This window comes from Corvus hawaiiensis, chromosome 3 (assembly GCF_020740725.1).
Source record: "Corvus hawaiiensis isolate bCorHaw1 chromosome 3, bCorHaw1.pri.cur, whole genome shotgun sequence".
Classification (NCBI taxonomy): domain Eukaryota; kingdom Metazoa; phylum Chordata; class Aves; order Passeriformes; family Corvidae; genus Corvus; species Corvus hawaiiensis.
In genome coordinates, this window is record NC_063215.1 from 113,835,012 (window position 1) to 113,853,282 (window position 18,271).

At 38.9% G+C, this 18,271-nt stretch overlaps 1 protein-coding gene across 14 annotated transcripts in view; it reads left to right on the forward strand.

The window, feature by feature from the left end:
* Positions 1-18,271, forward strand: part of KIF16B (kinesin family member 16B) — a 160,442-nt gene that overhangs the window by 95,889 nt on the left and 46,282 nt on the right. For 6 of the 14 annotated variants that reach the window (XR_007201973.1, XR_007201974.1, XR_007201972.1 and 3 more), the window contains 5 exons: positions 281-442; positions 1,262-1,367; positions 1,905-1,955; positions 8,619-8,741; positions 15,194-15,283. Coding sequence is in view for 8 of the 14 variants with exons in the window: in XM_048296066.1 (XP_048152023.1) it covers positions 281-442; positions 1,262-1,367; positions 1,905-1,955; positions 8,619-8,741; positions 15,194-15,283 (532 nt within the window). In the remaining 6 variants the exon portion in view is untranslated. Of the gene's footprint in view, positions 1-280; positions 443-1,261; positions 1,368-1,904; positions 1,956-8,546; positions 8,742-10,000; positions 10,192-14,580; positions 14,733-15,193; positions 15,284-18,271 lie in introns of those variants that run through there. The other 8 variants (XM_048296067.1, XM_048296070.1, XR_007201976.1 and 5 more) reach the window with 7 other exon arrangements.

Sequence of the window (18,271 nt, forward strand, 5' to 3'; positions counted from 1 at the left end):
TAGGTTAGGTCTTAGGAGTTAATATTTAATGTACAGATTTAGATACCTCCTGCGATGGAAGTTATTGAAGTTGTTTTATTCGACTTAATACTACTGTTGGAATGTGGTTTTGAGCTGTCTCTATTTTCCTGTCTAAATATGCTTAAAGAACAATTGTGATTTTAAACCTTCATAAATATCAGTACCTACAATCTTATGTACATGTATGCTAGTGTAGGCACATTACTTCCCATCAGAACTATATGAATCAACTCTAAACCAAAGCAAATTACATGTTAATATCTCTTTATAGCCTGGACCTGGAAATTCAGCAGCTGAAGCAAAAAATATACGAGGGTGATGGAGCTCAGAAAGGAAACCATGGAGTATTAGATGAGAGACTCTCCCATAGCACTTCCCCTACCAGCCCAACAAAGCCACAGCCACCACTGGTTGATGATAGGTAGGTAACTTGCATTCCTGAAATGGAATGCAAACAATAGCTTTAGAAAATAAATATTTTGAAAGACCATTCTGCCAGGGTTGGATTTGATTTAAATAGTGTGATTGTACTGAAAGACTGGTCTGGAAATAAAATTTATGTGTTGTATTCTGCTGTAAATAACCAATAGCCTCATCTGTTGCACCAGTTTGTTTTAGAGTACAGGGTTAGGAAACTGTAGGCTGAAAGGTATTTAAATCATTTTTGACTTCACAGTTACTTGTCTATATGGTTTTGCTTCATATATGCTTAAGGCAACAAAGTAAATTAAATTGTCTTAAACCTTTTTTAATAGGGCAGCTGCCTTACATCACTAAAATCCTTAATCTCTGCCCTTGTTATACTTACACATGGCAGTTGTTAGTATCAGCTCTTGGAACATTCCTTCTGTTTGAAGATGAAACCTTTGGGGTTGCTGATATTGCAGCAGCAATGAAAGCAAACTGTTAAGTTACAGAAGATGCAGCCCCAGCCTTCTTACATCTTCGTCACTCGTACTCTCACTGCCTCTTGTGTGTAGAGCTGCACTCATAGCAAGTAATTTGTCTAATTGATAACAAATTGTTAACCTTTGCCTGTTAGATGAACACTCGCTCAAAAGTCAGTGTTCCTTCCTTAGGAGGGATACAGCTGGTCTAACATTAAGCCTGCCAATTAAGAGCTGTGCATTACTTAGGGTTAAAAGCATTTCAAAGAGCCTTTTAGTCAGTCTATCTTGATTTTTATGTAAAAATACACTTTTTTCCCATACATGCACATACACTTTTCTGTATCTTAAAGGATAAATGCCTTTATTGAAGAAGAAGTGCAGAGGAGGCTTCAGAATATTCATCCTAAAGCTGAGGATAATGATGTTAGTGCGTCCTGGTCTACAGAAAGTTTCAAGGTGAGCAGAAATGGGTGGGAGATCCTGACCTTCAATGGACCATGTCTAACCACTGATTTGGTTTTGTTGTTCAGTAATTTTCATGTTTTTCTGTGTTTACTTGCTTTTAATTCACCAAAAAATAGAAACAGTAAATGAGGTATGATATCAGTTTTTAAATTTTAATAATATTTTTATTTCCAGTGGCATTTTAATGTTGTATTCTGGGGGGGTTTTTTTGGGAGGAAGGAGTGTGTAAATGGCAATAAAGAAGTTTCCACATAAAATATAATCTTCATTTTACATCAGAAAAATTAAGTTGATGAAAATTAATGTTCTTCTGGATGGAATTTCATACTTGCAAACAAGTGCCTATTCAACAACTGATGACCTAATTGATCGAAAGAATGGGTTGATTGACTTCTAAGTCAGTGGTTTAATAAATATTGATTGTTATTTTCATCTATTATAAAGAATGTCTCTTCCTCTGAATACTTTTAATTGCCTTATACAAGAAAGGCACTTTTTAATAACCTCCTGTACCTTTTTTGTGCTTAGGATAATGAGAGGCGTAATAACAGCACTATTCAACGCAAGTTGAAGTATGAGGTAGGTCATAATTTGTCAGAATGAAATGGTTGTCTTAAATTATGGCATGCCCTGTAATTACACTTCTTAATGTTTAGCTGCATAATTAGAATTTTGAATTCACAGCAAGATTAATGGCTAACAGAGATGGCAGTGCATCTTACCAGCTGGAATCAAAGTGATTTTGTTTCAGATTGGACCTAGCTTTCCCTTGTTTGAAAGATGTGGTGTTAGGGTTGATCTTTCTTCATTGTTTTGCCATGATTCTTAATTTGGAACAGTATCCCGTTCATTATTTTTAGAGGAGAAAAGCATTTAATGAGGAGAGGTTGTCTGAATTCAGAATACACATAACATTTTTGACTAACAATGAACTGCTGTAAGGGTGTCTGTAAGTTAGCAAGAAGAACCAGGCAAGTTGTGTGTGTCCTGAAGGATTCGTACATGTATTTATGTATTTTTAAACTGAGGCTTAGACCCCTCCCACCATATATAGTTGTCTAACTGTTGCTTGAAACACAGTTATTGTCTTGGTGAGTAAATCCTAAATAGCTTCATGGATTTAAACTGTAACAATAGGAGGGCTGCAACACCTCAAATTTGGACTTTTTTTGACTTCTACACTGTCATTTTTAAGCTGTGTTGTACTTTTTGCGCTCTCTTGACTAGTATGGGATTACTTTTTTGTGCATGTGTGGGTAAAATATAAAGGTCTTACAAGTTTCTGCATTGCCTGTTGACTTTCCTGGGGTTTTTGAGTAAAGCAAATATAAACCAAGTGAAATGGATACTGTGCAACAAAAAAGCAGGGGTGGGTTGAAAAGATCAAGTATTCCTTAACCAAATCTCAATCACTTCTGTTGGGATTTCTCTCTCTCATTTTGACAGATTGTACTGATTTTGAATGGTTACATAAATCTAATCAAAATCAATCCTCAGTTTAAGAAATGTTCAGGTTGGAAGATTTTACAAAGACATTTTAATCTTCTTCTTTTGGAGTTTTTAACAGAAAAGTCAAAAGTGGCAGCCACACTATGACTTTCCATTTCTGTCTAAAGATGGCAATTGTGCTTCTGAGTTGGGTGGAGAAAATGCAGGACTAAGAGACCATAAGAGACAGAAGGCATATACGGAGATGGTGAATTTATTTTCCAGTTCTGGAAGATTCTTCTCCCCATGTACATCAGAGAAGGCATTTCAGAATGAAAGGAGTAACTCAGAACAGGAGAGCTTTGCTTGTCATTGTGACATTAAAAGTAGTTTAATTCACTCTAAAAGTACTAATACTTTCAAGAGTAAGAATGTTCCGTATCAGAAAGTTTTATCTACTTCTTTACATAGTTCTGACTTTAATAGCATGGCTTATTCACTCGGCAAGGTTGAAAATTTCAATCATTTTGATGATAAAATAATTACTTCTCCAGATTGTGACAGCTCAAGAACTGAATCTGATTGTTTCCACTTGAAACAGCTGTCTCCTGCAGGATCCTTAATGGGTGCTAATGAGCAAACCAGCTTTAGCATATCATGTCTTCTCTTTTCTCAGTCTAATGTGCATTCTGAAACAAAAACTTACAATGAACAGCCCATTAAACACAGTGCGCCCGATAGTTGAAGACCAGTATAGTAATTCTCATCTTCCAACACACAGTGCCTCTGATTTGGTTTCTTTTAAGTCAATAGCTTCTTGTTTTGATGTCAGATGAGAACATGCTTCCAGTTTGGGATATCTTTTCAGTAAGCTTTCCTGCTTTTACAAATATACCAATAGTCAGCTGCTCAGCAGTGCAGTGGTTTCTAAACAAATTAAGGAGTTGAGAAGTTCATGTGACAGAAGTGAGAGATGTGCTCAAGCAGTATCATTAATAAAAAACCTGGCATTTATAAGAAACTTGCAAGTAAATGTGTTCCTCAAGTCAGGTATGAATCAAGACATATCCCACCCTACTGATGGTGCCAAAGCTCATACTGAAAATGACTGAATCCCCTGTGCAAGAGGCTGTCACAATGTGCATCAGCATGGAGATCTCTGATGCCTTTGTGAGAAAGCCCCCTGAAGAATTTGCATGGCGTTGGAAGAACAGAGCTAGAAAACTGTTTTGTGTTAAGACAGAACTTATTTATTATTTGAACACCTGACATCAGGCATTTTCCTGATGTCTTTTTGAAACTTCAGGTCTATTCTCCGGAAGAAGTACTGGAATTTTTCATGTGTGCTTTACCTCAAATTTCTGGTAGGATGGAGGAGTTGAAAGGTATCTGTTGGCTCGCTGTTGGCAGTTGCAGAAAACCAGACCCAGAACCTGCTTGCTTGCTTTTGTTCAGTTCCATTCTGTACGTTGTTGTTTTGTCAGCCGAACAAGGCACCTGCCAGAATTCCTTGGCAGTGTTTCATGAGGTTCCTATCGGCACTATAAAGGAGATTCAAGTTGACTTTGCTGGACCGAATATTCGACTTCTGTGTTCTGCTGAAGATGGTTTACTCACAGTATTTACCTATAACAAACACTTCACTCAAAGAATTTGCAGTGACATAATGAGAAGTTTGATTATTACAGTGAATGATGATGTTTATTTAACTCACCAGCTCTTGAAAGACGGTTTGATGCAGATTTCATCAATATATCTCATCAGATATGAATGAATTAGTTTTTTCAAATGCAGTATGATTGTCCTGTAAATTGCAAACTGAGTTAGCTGATCTGGTTTACCTACTCCATTAAAATATGGGAAGTATTAAACCTTCATTAGGTGACATTCTTGTACTGCTGTATACATCAGTGAAAGTAGACTGTGCTAAGCAGACGGTGTATAGGAGTCTTGTTCTTACAACTACTCATATAGGCCTCTTAAAGGAAAATAACGTCTTTTTTTGCACCTAACATTTTGGATGCTTCATGCCAGCGATCACAATTTGACAGCCTTTGGTTCTATAGTTTGAATGGTATCCGTTGTGCAGTTTTGCCAGACAAAGAGAATTGCACAAAAACTAAGCTTGTGTTTTCTAGAAGGAGCAAGGTTGGACCTGATTTAGGAATTGGTTTTTCTAAATACCGTGAAAAAGAAAAAAATACTCAGCTGACAGTCATCCCATCAATTCTTCAAAGCAGTTTGCATATCCCTTCAGAAATCTGGAAATTAACATTCAGTTCAAGTGAAGAAGCCATTTGGCTAATTATGCATTTGACTAAATGTTGAAATCCGAATACGTTGAGATACATTCAAAATAAAAGACTAATAAATATTGATAAACCCCTTCCCCCCTCCCCTTTTTTCAATCAGTAAAGAAAAGGGACATTTGAGCTCTAAGGGAGTACCACAGACTGTGTACACACATCTAAGCAATAATAATTATTACTTGAGCGCTTGTATTTTGTGCATCTCTGATATGCTGTACATACAATTCCTTAGGAAAGTGAGGAAATTAAATGTTTCTCTGTTATATGGTAGGTGGATGAAAACTGTAATTACAGCTCTGTCTTCTGATTTCCATTTTGGCTGTGTTTTCTGAAGATACTATCTATCTTCATTAATGTCTTCTCTATTCCTCCTCAATTATCTTTTCCTTAATCTTTTTGATTATCTTTGTTTTCATGCTCCTCATTTACTTCATTCCCTTGATCTCAATATTTCAAAACATCTGCAGATTTTTAAAATTTTATTTTCATTGTATGCTCTTAATACTACAGATGTTTACAGCTTTTATACATGCAATTTTGGGAATATTAGCATTGACAATTCTCTTCTGCTTCAGAGTTTTACATTTAAGATTTATTGCACTTTCTTATCAAAATTTGTCACAAGTGCAAAAGGAGTTGTGCTTTAAATAGCATTTCAACCTTTGGTCATGCTACTGTGGCAAGACAGATGTTTTGGGGTCTATCATCTGTGTGCATGTTTCTCATCCTCTAACTAGGTAGTTGACAACTGGGGACACTGCCTGACTGATGGAGTGAGTTTAACTCTAGAGTTCTGTCCATGTAATGTGCTTGGCCTTACTTTCATCATCCTTTGCTTGCTTACTGATGGGGTTGTTGATGCCGTGAGATTGCATCTCTTACAGTCTTTTTGTTACTACATCCCAAGAAAAAATGTAGCTATTGGACATTAGTAGAAGATTTCCATTAGTCAAGGCTTTCTTCTAGCTTAGGAGTATTTTACTTGTTACCCATGTCAGATGTTCAAAAAATCAATAAGGTGTTGTCTCCTCTCTTTTGTTTCTTCACTTGTAAGGGGAACTGAATATCTTTTGAATCCTGTTGCTTGAATATGCCATATGCCTTGTTTGAGGAAGATGATTCTTGGCAGAAAAACCGGTGGTATCTAATCTGAAATTCTAAATTCTGTAAGCATATTGCCAGCAGAGGTGAAATATACTAAACAGAGTTAGACTTCAGTCTCTCTGCTAGTATAAGAACATTTCCCATTTGTTTTTACCATATGTTAGGACACAATAATGTAACTCACATGGGATTTAAAAAGAAATAGCTTGCATTGGGTAGGGAAGTTATGTCTGGAGGGATGAACACTTGTTTGGATAGAGAATTATGGGGGTTTTTATTGTTACATTTCTACTTCCTTAAGGAAGCCAAAAATGAGCAAGATGTGTCACATTATTTTGAGGTGTTGTGCGGGTTTTTTAACAAAGAATGTGCACACAAATGAGTAGACAGAGTAATATCTTCATGTCAGTCCTGCTCAGGAGTGGCTCCCTCATTGACATCATTAAGGCATTTCTTCTGGGCCTTGCCCAAAGTCAGCATTGAGTGGCACTGTCTGAGAGGGCTGTCTTGATCAAGGCTGTTAAAGGAAAACAATCTCTGCAACCAATTTCTTTTCTGATTATACTCCAAAGTTAAATGTTTGTGCATCTTGTGTTTCCCAATAACGGTTTTCCTTTTCTGTGCTTTTTTAAAAATCTAACTCAATGAATACGCTGCACTTTTATGAAAAGGAACTTCATAGCAGTATATTTTATTCTAATATTTCTACTGTTTTTACTATTTAAAGTAAACATATAAATCATTGTTTATGACTATCAAAGCATTATTTCATGTATTAGGGCGCGTTTTCCACAACACTGTGTTTGAGATTGTTTTCCTCTCTATTAGGTGTTTGTAATAGTTCTCTGAAAATGACTGCCAATAAATTACATGTTGACAGAGGTGGCTTCATGAGTGGCTTTATGGTTTTATTGCTGTTTTAAAGCAGATGATGTTGTTTTCAGGGCAGTGAACTCCTCTTTTCCCCCAAGGAAAGAACAGCTTACATTTCAATGCTCCAGAAATGAGTTTTAGCTGAAAATCCAGTAATGTGGGGAGTAATAACAGAAGACCAAAATGGACAGGAGACAATATTTGTTGTGGAAACAAAGATCGCTCAAAATATTTTTCCATTTAAACATAAACTTTTTTATGGTTTCTTAAAAAAAAAAAAAAAAAGTTTGTGTTAAATATACTCTAGATAAAGTCAGTGGAACAAAAATTCGCTTTCTTTGGTTTTTCTTTTTCACTCTTTTTTAATGCTAATGTTAAGGGAAGTTCCATTGTCATTTATAATTGACTGGCAATGAAATAACATCCTCCTCTTCTTGAGAGCAATGATGATGTCAAAAGGCTCTCTGTAACAGGCAGAGGTGTTTATGCATGAGTTTCAAATTCTTCTCCAACTCCTACACAGTCTTATATGTCCTGGAAATCATCAGGAGTTGCTACAAAGAAGATGAATGTTGAGAATACAGTTACAGCTCAAGTGATGGATAGCAGTGCTAAATACAAATATATAACATAGTCATAACTTAGAAGTGATAGTTCTTCAATCTTTTTTTGTTGTTGACTTATATTTGTTATGCTGCTGTTATTTTTTTAAGTGCCAGTTCATTAAGGTTTTCAGACCAAGTATGTTCAATGGAGCAAGTAGAGAAATTCCTTAAAGGCAGTTTCTGTACTTTTTCACTCTAAATGCTTATGCTACTTTTGGACATAGTGGCTGCAAAGCATTAATCTTTTCAGTTGCAAAAATATTTTATTTTTTACATAATTTCAGAGTTACAGATTCCATCTGGCTGTCAGATGAATGGGCCCTCATTGCAAATAACTTTTTATATTATTTTGTCCAGACTGTGCAAATTTTTCATAGTTGAGTTTTCTAAGACTCAGATATGATTGAAAAAAATAGTAGGAAACTGTTTTGACAGTGGATTGCTTATTTAATTATAAAATGAGTTTGAATTTTTAAAGTGTAAGAGCTTTCTGAATTTCCTAGACCCCTGCAGCTTTGCATGATATTGTGAACGTTTGTTATAAGAGACGTATAAAAATTAGAGTTAACTATGAAAGCTTGATTAATACACTTATTTTTTTTAAAGGGAGGTAATAAAAAGTCTTCTGCTTTCCCTTGTTTTTGATATCTAAGCTGAAAATGCCTTTTCAAATAAAGGAATGTTTTTTAATACACTTCACCTTAACTTTTGTATGCATAAAAAAATGTTAGGGCTTGCTTATAAAACAAGATCCACTTTTTTTTTCAAAGAACTCCTTCATTTTAGAAGTACTTTCTGCCTCCTCTTTTCCTGCTTCTCTGGCCAAGAACACTTTCTCATTTTCAGTGAAGTTCTTTTCTTTTTTTCCTTATGTAGTGATTTTGGTTTTCCTTTGTTCTCCCTATTTGGTATGTACATGAAAGCGGATGGTCTGTCGTTCACTGGGAGCAAATCCAGACAACCTAAAGGACCCAATTAAAATTAGTATTCCACGGTATGTCCTGTGTGGGCAGGGAAAGGATGAACACTATGAGTTTGAAATAAAGGTAAGTGCTTATCAGTTGCTTTTCTTTAATGTTTTTGTTCCACTAAGTGCAATTTTTGGTTCTCCTTCTGTTACATAACTGGTCTCCATACTGTTAAATAAGAGAGGTGGTGAGAAGAATGCACAGTATAGGACACTATAAAGACAAGTATTTTCCAAGTGGATTGATTGTATAGAGGAGGCTAGTGACCAGACTCTTGGGGTGAGCAGTTCCAGAGCCAATGTCAGTTCAATTTGAAGAGTTCCAGAGATGAGGATTAAATGCATATTGGTTATAGGAAAGCCCTTTATTGAGATGCAAGTGTCGGCTATAGAAAAAAAAACAACCTTGAAATATTTACCTGAAATAAGGAAAGCATGAAAGCATAATTAAAGTATTTTGCACATACTCATGACAAAGGCTTGCTTCCTTTCAGGCTCTCTGTGTTGTTCTGATTCTTCCCACTCTGCCATTTCCAAGGTGTTGCTTCTCCAAACTCCTGTCTGCTTCCTCTCCATTCTAGTGGTTTTCTCAGTTGATTTTCTGCACAGGAAAAAGCATATTAATTTTGTTTCGTCTGGTACGCAGCCAGTGTTTTTTCAAAGCAAGATCTAAAGTCTAATTGGAAATGTGTTCTCAGTGTGTGTGGACATGGAGCATAACTGATGTATATGGCATCAGAGACAGAGCTGGCAGCCTCCTTTACTGAATGTGCTGCCAGATGCTTTGTTAGCTGTTGTGAGGTGGAGGAGTGACCTTCCTCACAGTGTGAAGGACCATTTTTGAACTGTGCTCTCTTTTGAAAAGGTTTTTATTAAGATGGGAAGTCTTAGCTTTGTTTGTGCTAATTAAATTTTCATTTTAAAATATACCACACCATTTGTGGATGGAATACCTCCTTTTGCCTGTTGAACTTTGATTTTCTTGGGGCTAGTGAAAGCTTAGAGCCAGGGAGATGCTGAGATGAGTAAGTGCACATGAAACTTCCCCGAGGACTCTTCTACTCACCAGTAATTTTCAGCACATGGGATTTACTAGGCTAGGTAATGGTTAGTGAAGATGTTTAAAGTAAAAAGGTAGCTTCTGTTCTGAATATGTTGATGGATTTCTTTTCCAAGTATTCTCTCTTCATTGGTAAAACCCATGTAAGCCTCTACAAGATCTTAGCATGAAGGAGCAGTTGAACGAGTATGTGCAGTTTGACAGTTTTGGTGATGTTTCTTATAGTCATTCCTTCACATGAATCAATCAACCGTTAATGCTTTTTCCTTTCCCTCCAGGTCTCTGTGTCACAGTGGATTGCTTCTGCTGTAGTCAGGATTTAGCTCCACGCTACAATCCACAGACCTTCCACAAACTTTTCTATTTTAAACCTTTTCCCTGCAGAGCTCCCAGCTCTACTTTGATCTGTATTAATCTTCAGAAGCTCCTACAGTTATTCTGTAGAAAATTAGAACACATGGAATAGTGGGTTTGTATTTTTTTTTGCCTTAAAAATCAGGAATATGTGGCAGAGCGGGGGAGAACATGTACCTATTCATTTTATCTCTTCCTCGTGGGTCAGAATACCAAGTCAGCTGTCAAAATAATTCCTGATTTCAGCCTTACTTCACTTAGTTCAAGTTTATTTTCAGATCGTCTGAAATGTATGTGAGTTATGGGAAAGGACTGAGGCGTTGTTAATCTCATTTCCTTTGCTAGGTCCCACATAAGCTTTCTTCAGCAAGGTTGTTCTTGCTTTCAGGAGAATGGGTAGCTGACCTATCTGCATGTCATAGCACTTTGGAACCTGACGAAGTGACAAGTGATGATTGAGTTGAATTTTAAGACTGTCCCGAAAACTGTGACTCTTAGGTATCTCAGAGGTATTTTCTTCAACAGATGTTTCTAGTAATTGTGTTTGTAGTTAAATCCTGCAAATTGTTGTACAGAGGAACAGATATAATAAATTTCTGTATATAGCAAATATATAAATTTCTTCTTGTGACAAACAGTAGTAAAGATTATTTTGTTTATATGCCAGAAGAGAGAGAATGAGTTCCACTTTCCTTGGCAGCGTCATGGTCAGTTCATAAGTCTTTCAACCCTAACATACTATCCAACAATATTTTCTTTTAGTGCAGGTCCAGCATCTTGTCGATATAGACATGTATGGGAACAGGCCAGCAAGATATTCTGTCCACTCAGGTTCTTCCACTGGATACAGATCCTAATTAAAGATGTAGAGTGAGTCCCACAAGAACTGACTGGAGAGAATTCAAAACAGGAAGAAACTGATACTTTATTAGGGCTAAGACAGCACCTGCTTTTGCAGCAGGAATATGTCACGGAGCTGTTTGTTCTAGTCTGCTATCAAGTATTCCGTATGAATTGATGCATTTCCAAAAAAGCTTCTATTTGAGTGACAGTTTTATGTGTTGTCTTTAAAGACATGATGAAACAATAATAGCTTAATCAGGTCTAAACGTACTTATGTTAGAGCTGAATTAGAATGCCGGAGAACTATTCCTGTATTCTCCCCTTCCTTTCATGTTTTTTCATATCCTTTCATATGCAGGATATTCAGACAAGGCTATGCTAGAAACAGTGTGTGGGAAGAGATTTTGCATCAATAAAACCAGTGGCATCTGTTACAGACAGTGCTGATGGTTGCAGACAGTACCTATGAATGGCAGAAGTAGCAGCAAGGCGACAGGGAAGGTGGAACTCCAGCTCTCATAAAGACACACAGGGTCTCCTGAGAGCAAGTGATGGAAACAAAGTCTGGAATCAATCACAACCCTGCAGGGATCCTCTGTCAATAGTGGAAGTTGTAGATAAGGCTTCTCATTCTTACTCAGCTTTCCCTCATTGCAGGCAGATGCACCCTAAAGCAGTGCTTTCCTAAAGATCCAGTTGCATTTCTGTACAGCCAGATGCTGTGTTGGATCTGCTCAAAAGGTCCACATTTCTAGTTTAAATTTCTTTCTGAGTTTGATGAACTGTTGCAGAATGGGAGTAAAGCAGAGGCAGTTCTCATTGATAAGTAGTTCTTTAAGAAAATGATGTGTGCCCCATAACTGCCTAAATTAGTAAAAAGTCTAATATTCTGTCAACCTTATCAGATTAATGCCTTCAATAATAAATAGAAAAAGGTTGTAGGAAATTTTTAGAAAATTTCTAGCTTTTCAGATGCTGTTTTCATAGTGTGAGAAACAGTTTCAAAAAGGTCCATTTGAAGAAATATGAGTTCTCATGATGACTGTAGACAGTTTAACTGGCCCAGATAAAGAAATTCGGCATTTCCTGTTTTTTTCTAATCTCTTTCAGAATCAGATGGAATACTGCTTTTTTCTCCCCCAGTCATGGTTTTACTTCTGTTGCTATGGGGCAGAAAGAGGACGAGTTCTGTGATGTGCTTTACAGTGGAATCAATTCAAAATGCCTCCTAGGTTATTTTCTCTCAGTCATCATGATAAGAAAAGATAAAGAGACAGAACTGTAATATCTCTGTTCAGATTTATAGGTTTTACTAGGAAATTGTGCCTTTGAATGAGAAAAACAAAACAACCCACAATTCTGAAGCACGTCTGGGATCACAGCAGTGCCTAGATAAGAATATTCCAAAATCTGTCTTGCAGATGTACTTAACCATATGGTTTTTGTTCTTAAGAACTGTGCTTTTAAGAAGAACAGAAGTTCAGAAGTTCTTTTAACTGTATTAGCAAATTATGTAAAAAGTAAAGGGCTTTTCAAAATTGCTTTATTTGTTGTTCAAAACATCTGCATATGTCCCATTCCTACAGAGTGTATAGTCTGTCATACAGTTTTTTTTAAATGGGGGAAAATAATCCCAACCCAAACTTGTTGGATCAGTTGTAGGAATAAAAGTCCCTGTTCTAAAAATGCTATTGCTATGCCAGGTGCAATGTAATTCTCTTTATACAAGTGGAGTTTAATTCTATCTGTCCTAATAACATTATTGCTGTGCTTTGGGGGCCAGTTAAGACTTTGTTTAGTATTGAAATTAGTTTTTCAATAGTACCAGCTGTAACAACAATAAAATTTTGCTATTACCTGCTAGTCTCATTACAAGAATTTGGAAAGTAAACAAAGCAAAGTGAACAAAGAGGATGACACAGACCAAGTCAGGTCAAACCCAGCCACCAACAAAACAGTTCTCAAGCAGCACAGATGCATGGCTTTGCCATTTTCCTTCCTGTCCATCTCTAACACATTACTAAACTTTGTAGAAGAAAGCTAATAAATAATTGGCCACAGGCATTTTGATTTGGGTAAGTTTGGTGCCACCCTATGACCTAGACAGCTGTCAAATGCACAGCCAACATTACATGCCTGCTCTTCCCCAGGCTGTGTGGCTGGAGGAGTCCAGCATGCTTTGTGCTAGGTTGCTCCTCCTTGTGTGAAAACCCCTGGGAAAAAAGGGGTCCCTTTCGAATAAAGATTATATACAAATGAAATTATCACAGCAAATTTTCACAACTCCTAATATTAAAAGATAGACTTAAAGCAAGAAGAAGGCAGCAATATGTAACGTCTTTGTTATATGATTAGCTATTACACTTGACCATTGTCTACTGGAACTTTGAAATCACCAGTCCTCTGCCTTAATTATTCAGAACAGGATGGTTAATTGGTTAATCAAGATCAGTGTAACGTGTATTCCTGAACAGTTATTCATTTTTTTCAGTTAAACCTGCCTATGAATGTTGAATCTGTTCAACCCGAGTTGTAAAGTTTGAGACACTGTTAACAATATGTTGAGGGAATATCATCCATTGTGCAGGTGTCCTAAAATGACAGAATTGTGAAGGTTAGAAAAAACATTTAAGATCATCAAGTCCAAATGTCAACCCAGCAGCACCGACATGTTCACCATTAAACCACATCCTCAAGTGCCATATCCACCCTTTTTTGAACACTTTCAGGGATGATGACTCCTAGTTAGCAGTGAAGCTTACTGGTGATATGAGACAAATTTTTTAAGAAATAATGAGTTTTAATTGTGGTGACATGCTACAAGAACCTATGTTACAATGTTTGTGAAAAGTTTTGAGCAGGCTGGTTTTGTTTGCTTTCATCTTAAGTTTAAAATTAAGGTAAAAATAGGAAAAAGCCCACCCCACATCTCATTCCTCTTGTCATAAAACATGCAGTAATTTCTGGTTTTCAAAACACTTCTCCAAGTTTCCGTGTTCTGTATACAGCAGCAAAGGCAGCAGGGATGGAGAAGGGTGGACCAGAGATAAGTTTGTTGCAAGCATGGGGTAGCATTGGTGCTTGGACACTGGTTTCCTCTGGCTTTGTTGCTCTGATTTCTGTTTCTCTTACTCAGTTATCCTACTCCATTGCAACTTTCTTTGCCTCCATAACTTTTTGATACACTCAGTTGTGAGAGAACTACTTGTTAATTTTAGGAATCACTTTAAGATTAAAAAGCCTGTGTCTTTGTGAAATGTGTTTTGTGAAATTGCTTATTTTTTATCTTCCTGCATAAAATCATAGCTAGACAGGGGTAATGCCACATATTAGGCCAATTTCATTCAAAAAGCAGCAGTGTTCAGTTTTAAGCAATGCCAGTTGGCTCTCTCCATCTTTGCTAGTCAGTGTAGAATAATGTTCACTCACTCTGCAGCTTGGCTTCTTGATAGCCTTGGATCACCAGAGCTGCACAGAGACTACAGTAAAATCAAATGCTCTAGTTACCACACTTTTATGACCCACTTAGAAATGTCCTTAATTTCACCTAATTTCAGATTATGTTTGGTATCTCAGTTCTAGTGAGAACTTTGTGAATAACTGATGTTAAGGTTTGTTTGCCCTCTCTCTTTGCTCCTGTTGTTATGCACTCTATTCACAGGAGTAATTATGTTGATTTTAAGAAAACTTCCTGTATAAATTGGATATTCATCACCATATTGAAGACACAGACCAAGAGTGTCTTAAAGGAATATCTTCTACTGAAAGCTGGTATAATATTTTACCCTACAAAGTGGAATCCCATTCTATGTGGTAATGAACTCTGTGTGTCCAAGAAATGTGAATTATTAATTCTCGGTATCTACGTATAAGAATATACATTTGTATGAATATATTGAGAGGTTACACTGCACTTATTCTGGATGTTACTTATTCATTAATGGAACTGATTGTAATGCTGAGAGCCAAATAGCTGCACCAAGAAGTGATTGGGGATTGGGGATGTTTTGATGTGTTTACAGTCTTGTCAAACCACTGTGGAATAAGGAATAAATGCCTTCAGGTGTTTTTTGCTTTGCAATCAGTGCTCTTTATTAAGTACAGTTCTGTCACTGTAATGAAAGAAAAATTAAGTAAACTTACAAAAGTTTATGGATTTAAGACAATTAAGAATTGTCCATTTTAATCTTATAACCTTGTATACTGCATGGGTTTTAGTGTTGTGTGCTGTCTGGGTTTACTTCTGCTTCTTCTTTTTATATTGTGTGTTCTAGATAACAGTCCTGGATGAGACATGGACAGTATTTCGGCGGTACAGTCGTTTTCGAGAATTGCATAAAACTTTAAAACTGAAGTACCCAGAGGTAAGTTTTGGTAAAACTTCTTTTACAGAAAAGGATAGAGACTTGAAAAAAAGTGGTTTGAAATATGTTTACTCAAAAAGGGAGGTGATTTCTGACAGCCAGCACAACTTCACCAACACAGTTCCTTCCTGACCCATCTAGTGACCCTCTGTGGTGGAGTGGCTATATTGGAGCACACAGGAAGAGCTATGGGTGTCATCTCTTTTGATCTGTAAGGCCTTTGACATGGTGTCTTGGCTTGAGACAGTTTAAAGAGATGCGCACTCTGAAATGTGCCCCCCTTCATTCCAACCAATCCCTTCCCACCAATAAGGAACAAGATATGAGCAGATATAAGTGAAAAAATAACACATTACTAACAAACAGAATGCCAACAGGCAAGGAAAAAAAGGTAAATAATTTCTAGATACCAAACTGTGAAAAACTCACAACCCCACTGGAGCAAAGAGAGACCTGAAATGCCAGAAATACCCTTTCTGAGATGGCACATGACCTCGGGCTTGTAGGACAAAGGAACAACATGCTGTTGCATCCCTCCTGGGAAGGCAGGAGCTTTACTGAGCAGTTTTAGTGGCAGATGAAGACTTGCTGGCTCATGTGGGGTGTGCCCACCACTTCCTCCTGCTGTTCACAAGCTCTGCTGCTGTTGCTGTGCTCGGCACTGTGACTGTGGGATGGGGGGAAAAGGACCCATCTGTGGGTGCTGGCATGGGCTGCCCAGGAACTCTCTGACTTTTTTTGCTGCCGGCAGAGTTTGCAAATTCTCTTTGAAACAGTTTCTAATTGCAAAATGCAGTCTTTATGGGTGGCTGCGGTTGTGAAGCCAAAGCTGCCAGAAAGAGAGAGGCTCTGCTCCTGCAGTCTTCTCTCTTGGAGCAGGCAGCTGGTCGATTTGGACCAGCTTACTCTAGTGGGGCCGCCCATGGCGACCGGCAGACACCCGCAGAACTCGCCCCAAGGCAGCTCAAACCTGCTAAATGCACTCTCTCCAAGATCAGGAAAAAAAAACAAGGTCCCAAAAAGAGAAGAAAAACCTTTGCCTGAGCAAAGACCAAGCAGCCCGCAAAACAAATACCATGCAGCAAAGGACCAGAAGCTGCCTCGGAGGGCCGATTTAAAAAAAGCCCACAATAGCACACCCCCTCTCCCCCCCACAAGATCCCTGGCTGCTGAGTCTTAAGGAGACTAACAATTCTTGGATACAGATAGATATGGAATACAATAATGTTATGGACCACCTCAGGACACATGGTCCCCCACAACATCCTTTTCTCTAAACTGGAAGGAGATGGATTTCATTTGGTGGATGAGGAATTACTTGGATGGTCACATCGAGCAGGTGGTGGTCAATGGCTTAAGGTCCAGACAAACATCAGTGACAAGTGGTATCCCTCAGGGTTCTGTACTGGGACCTGTGCTGTTAAATATCTCCATTAGCTGACACAGCAGGAGCAAACACACCCTCAGCAAGTTTGCACATGACACCAAGCTGAGTGCGGCTCACAAGCATGAGGGATGGGATGCCATCCAGAGGGACCTAGGTGAATTTGAGATAGGCTGTCTTTGTTTGAAAGACAGGTGTCTGCTAAGGAAGGCAGGAGCCTCCCTTGGAATGGCAGATGCAACCCCCCTCCCCTCCGAGTTATTATAATTTTGAAATCAAGGGCTTTTAGGCAAAGATATGGGAAATAGGAATAACAGTTCTTTACTATTATAAATCTATATGTGTATAACAAGTCAAACAAACAACAATAACTATGGCAGTAACAGCAAACCATCACAAACCCAGTGCCAGCCTTCTCGGCTGTCAGGCCCTTTCCCCTCGGGTGCAGTTCCGCTCGCAGCCGGCAGAGGCGCTGGTGGCTCCCAGTGAGCAGGGCAGGTGCGATGGTTCCCCGTGGCTGCAGGGGGCGCTCCAGAGCGAGCTCAGGGAGAACACGGCACCAGTGCCCTGGGATCCCGGGAGGGATGGAACAAAGGCTTCACAAACCCCTGGGCAGCTGGCCCCGGTGTCTGGCCGGACCCTCGGGAACAGCAGGCTGGAACAGGGATGAGCACAAATCCCGGGTGGCAGACGAGATGTATCCAAACTCAGGAGCTGCGGTGGGAATCCCCTGGGAATGCCCCAGCGGGGCAGGGAAGGTGGGCTTGGGATCCCAGGGTTTCTCCGGTAGAAGGAAGGCAGCTGAAGGAGCAGCCTCTCTCTCCATCCAAATGCCGGGAACTGACTGCCCACAAACCCAGGTGAAAGAGATGCACCCCTCCCCCTGTGGCCAGGTCCTTTGTTTTCCTTAAGCACCCAGTAATTAGTCCCCCTGGCAACATGTATGGGGAAAATTCCTTTAAGAGAAGAACAGGAGGAGAACTAAAACCCCAACATAGGCCCATGGGAATCTCATGAGGTTTAACAAGGCCAAGTGTACCTGGGTGTGGGCAGTTCCTGGTATGAGTACAGGATGGGGAATGAAGGGATTCAGAGCAGCCCTGCCAAGAAGGACTTGAGGGTGCTGTGGATGAGAGGCTGGGCATGACCCAGCAATGTGCACTCGCAGCCCAGAAAGCCCATTGTGTCCTGGGCTGCATCAAAAGAGTGGCCTGCAGGTCTAATGAGGTGATTCTCTACCTCTGCTCTGGTGAGACCCAACCATCCAGCTCTGGAATCCTCATCACAGGAGGGAGGGACATGGACCTCTTGGAGTGGATCCAGAACAGGGACACTAAGTTGATCAGATGGCTGGAGCACCTCGCCTATGGAGAGAGGCTGAGAGAGTTGGGATTGTTCAGCCTGGAGAAGAGAAAGCTCCACGTAGGCCTTATAGCAGCCTTTCAGTTCTTGAAGGGGGTTTATTAGAAAGATGGGGACAGATTTTGCAGCAGGGCTGTTGCAGTAGGACAAGGAGTAATGGTTTTAAACTGCAGGAGGCAGATTTGGAGCAGAATATAAGAAAGAAAATTTTTACAATGGCACAGGTTGCCTAGAGAAATAGT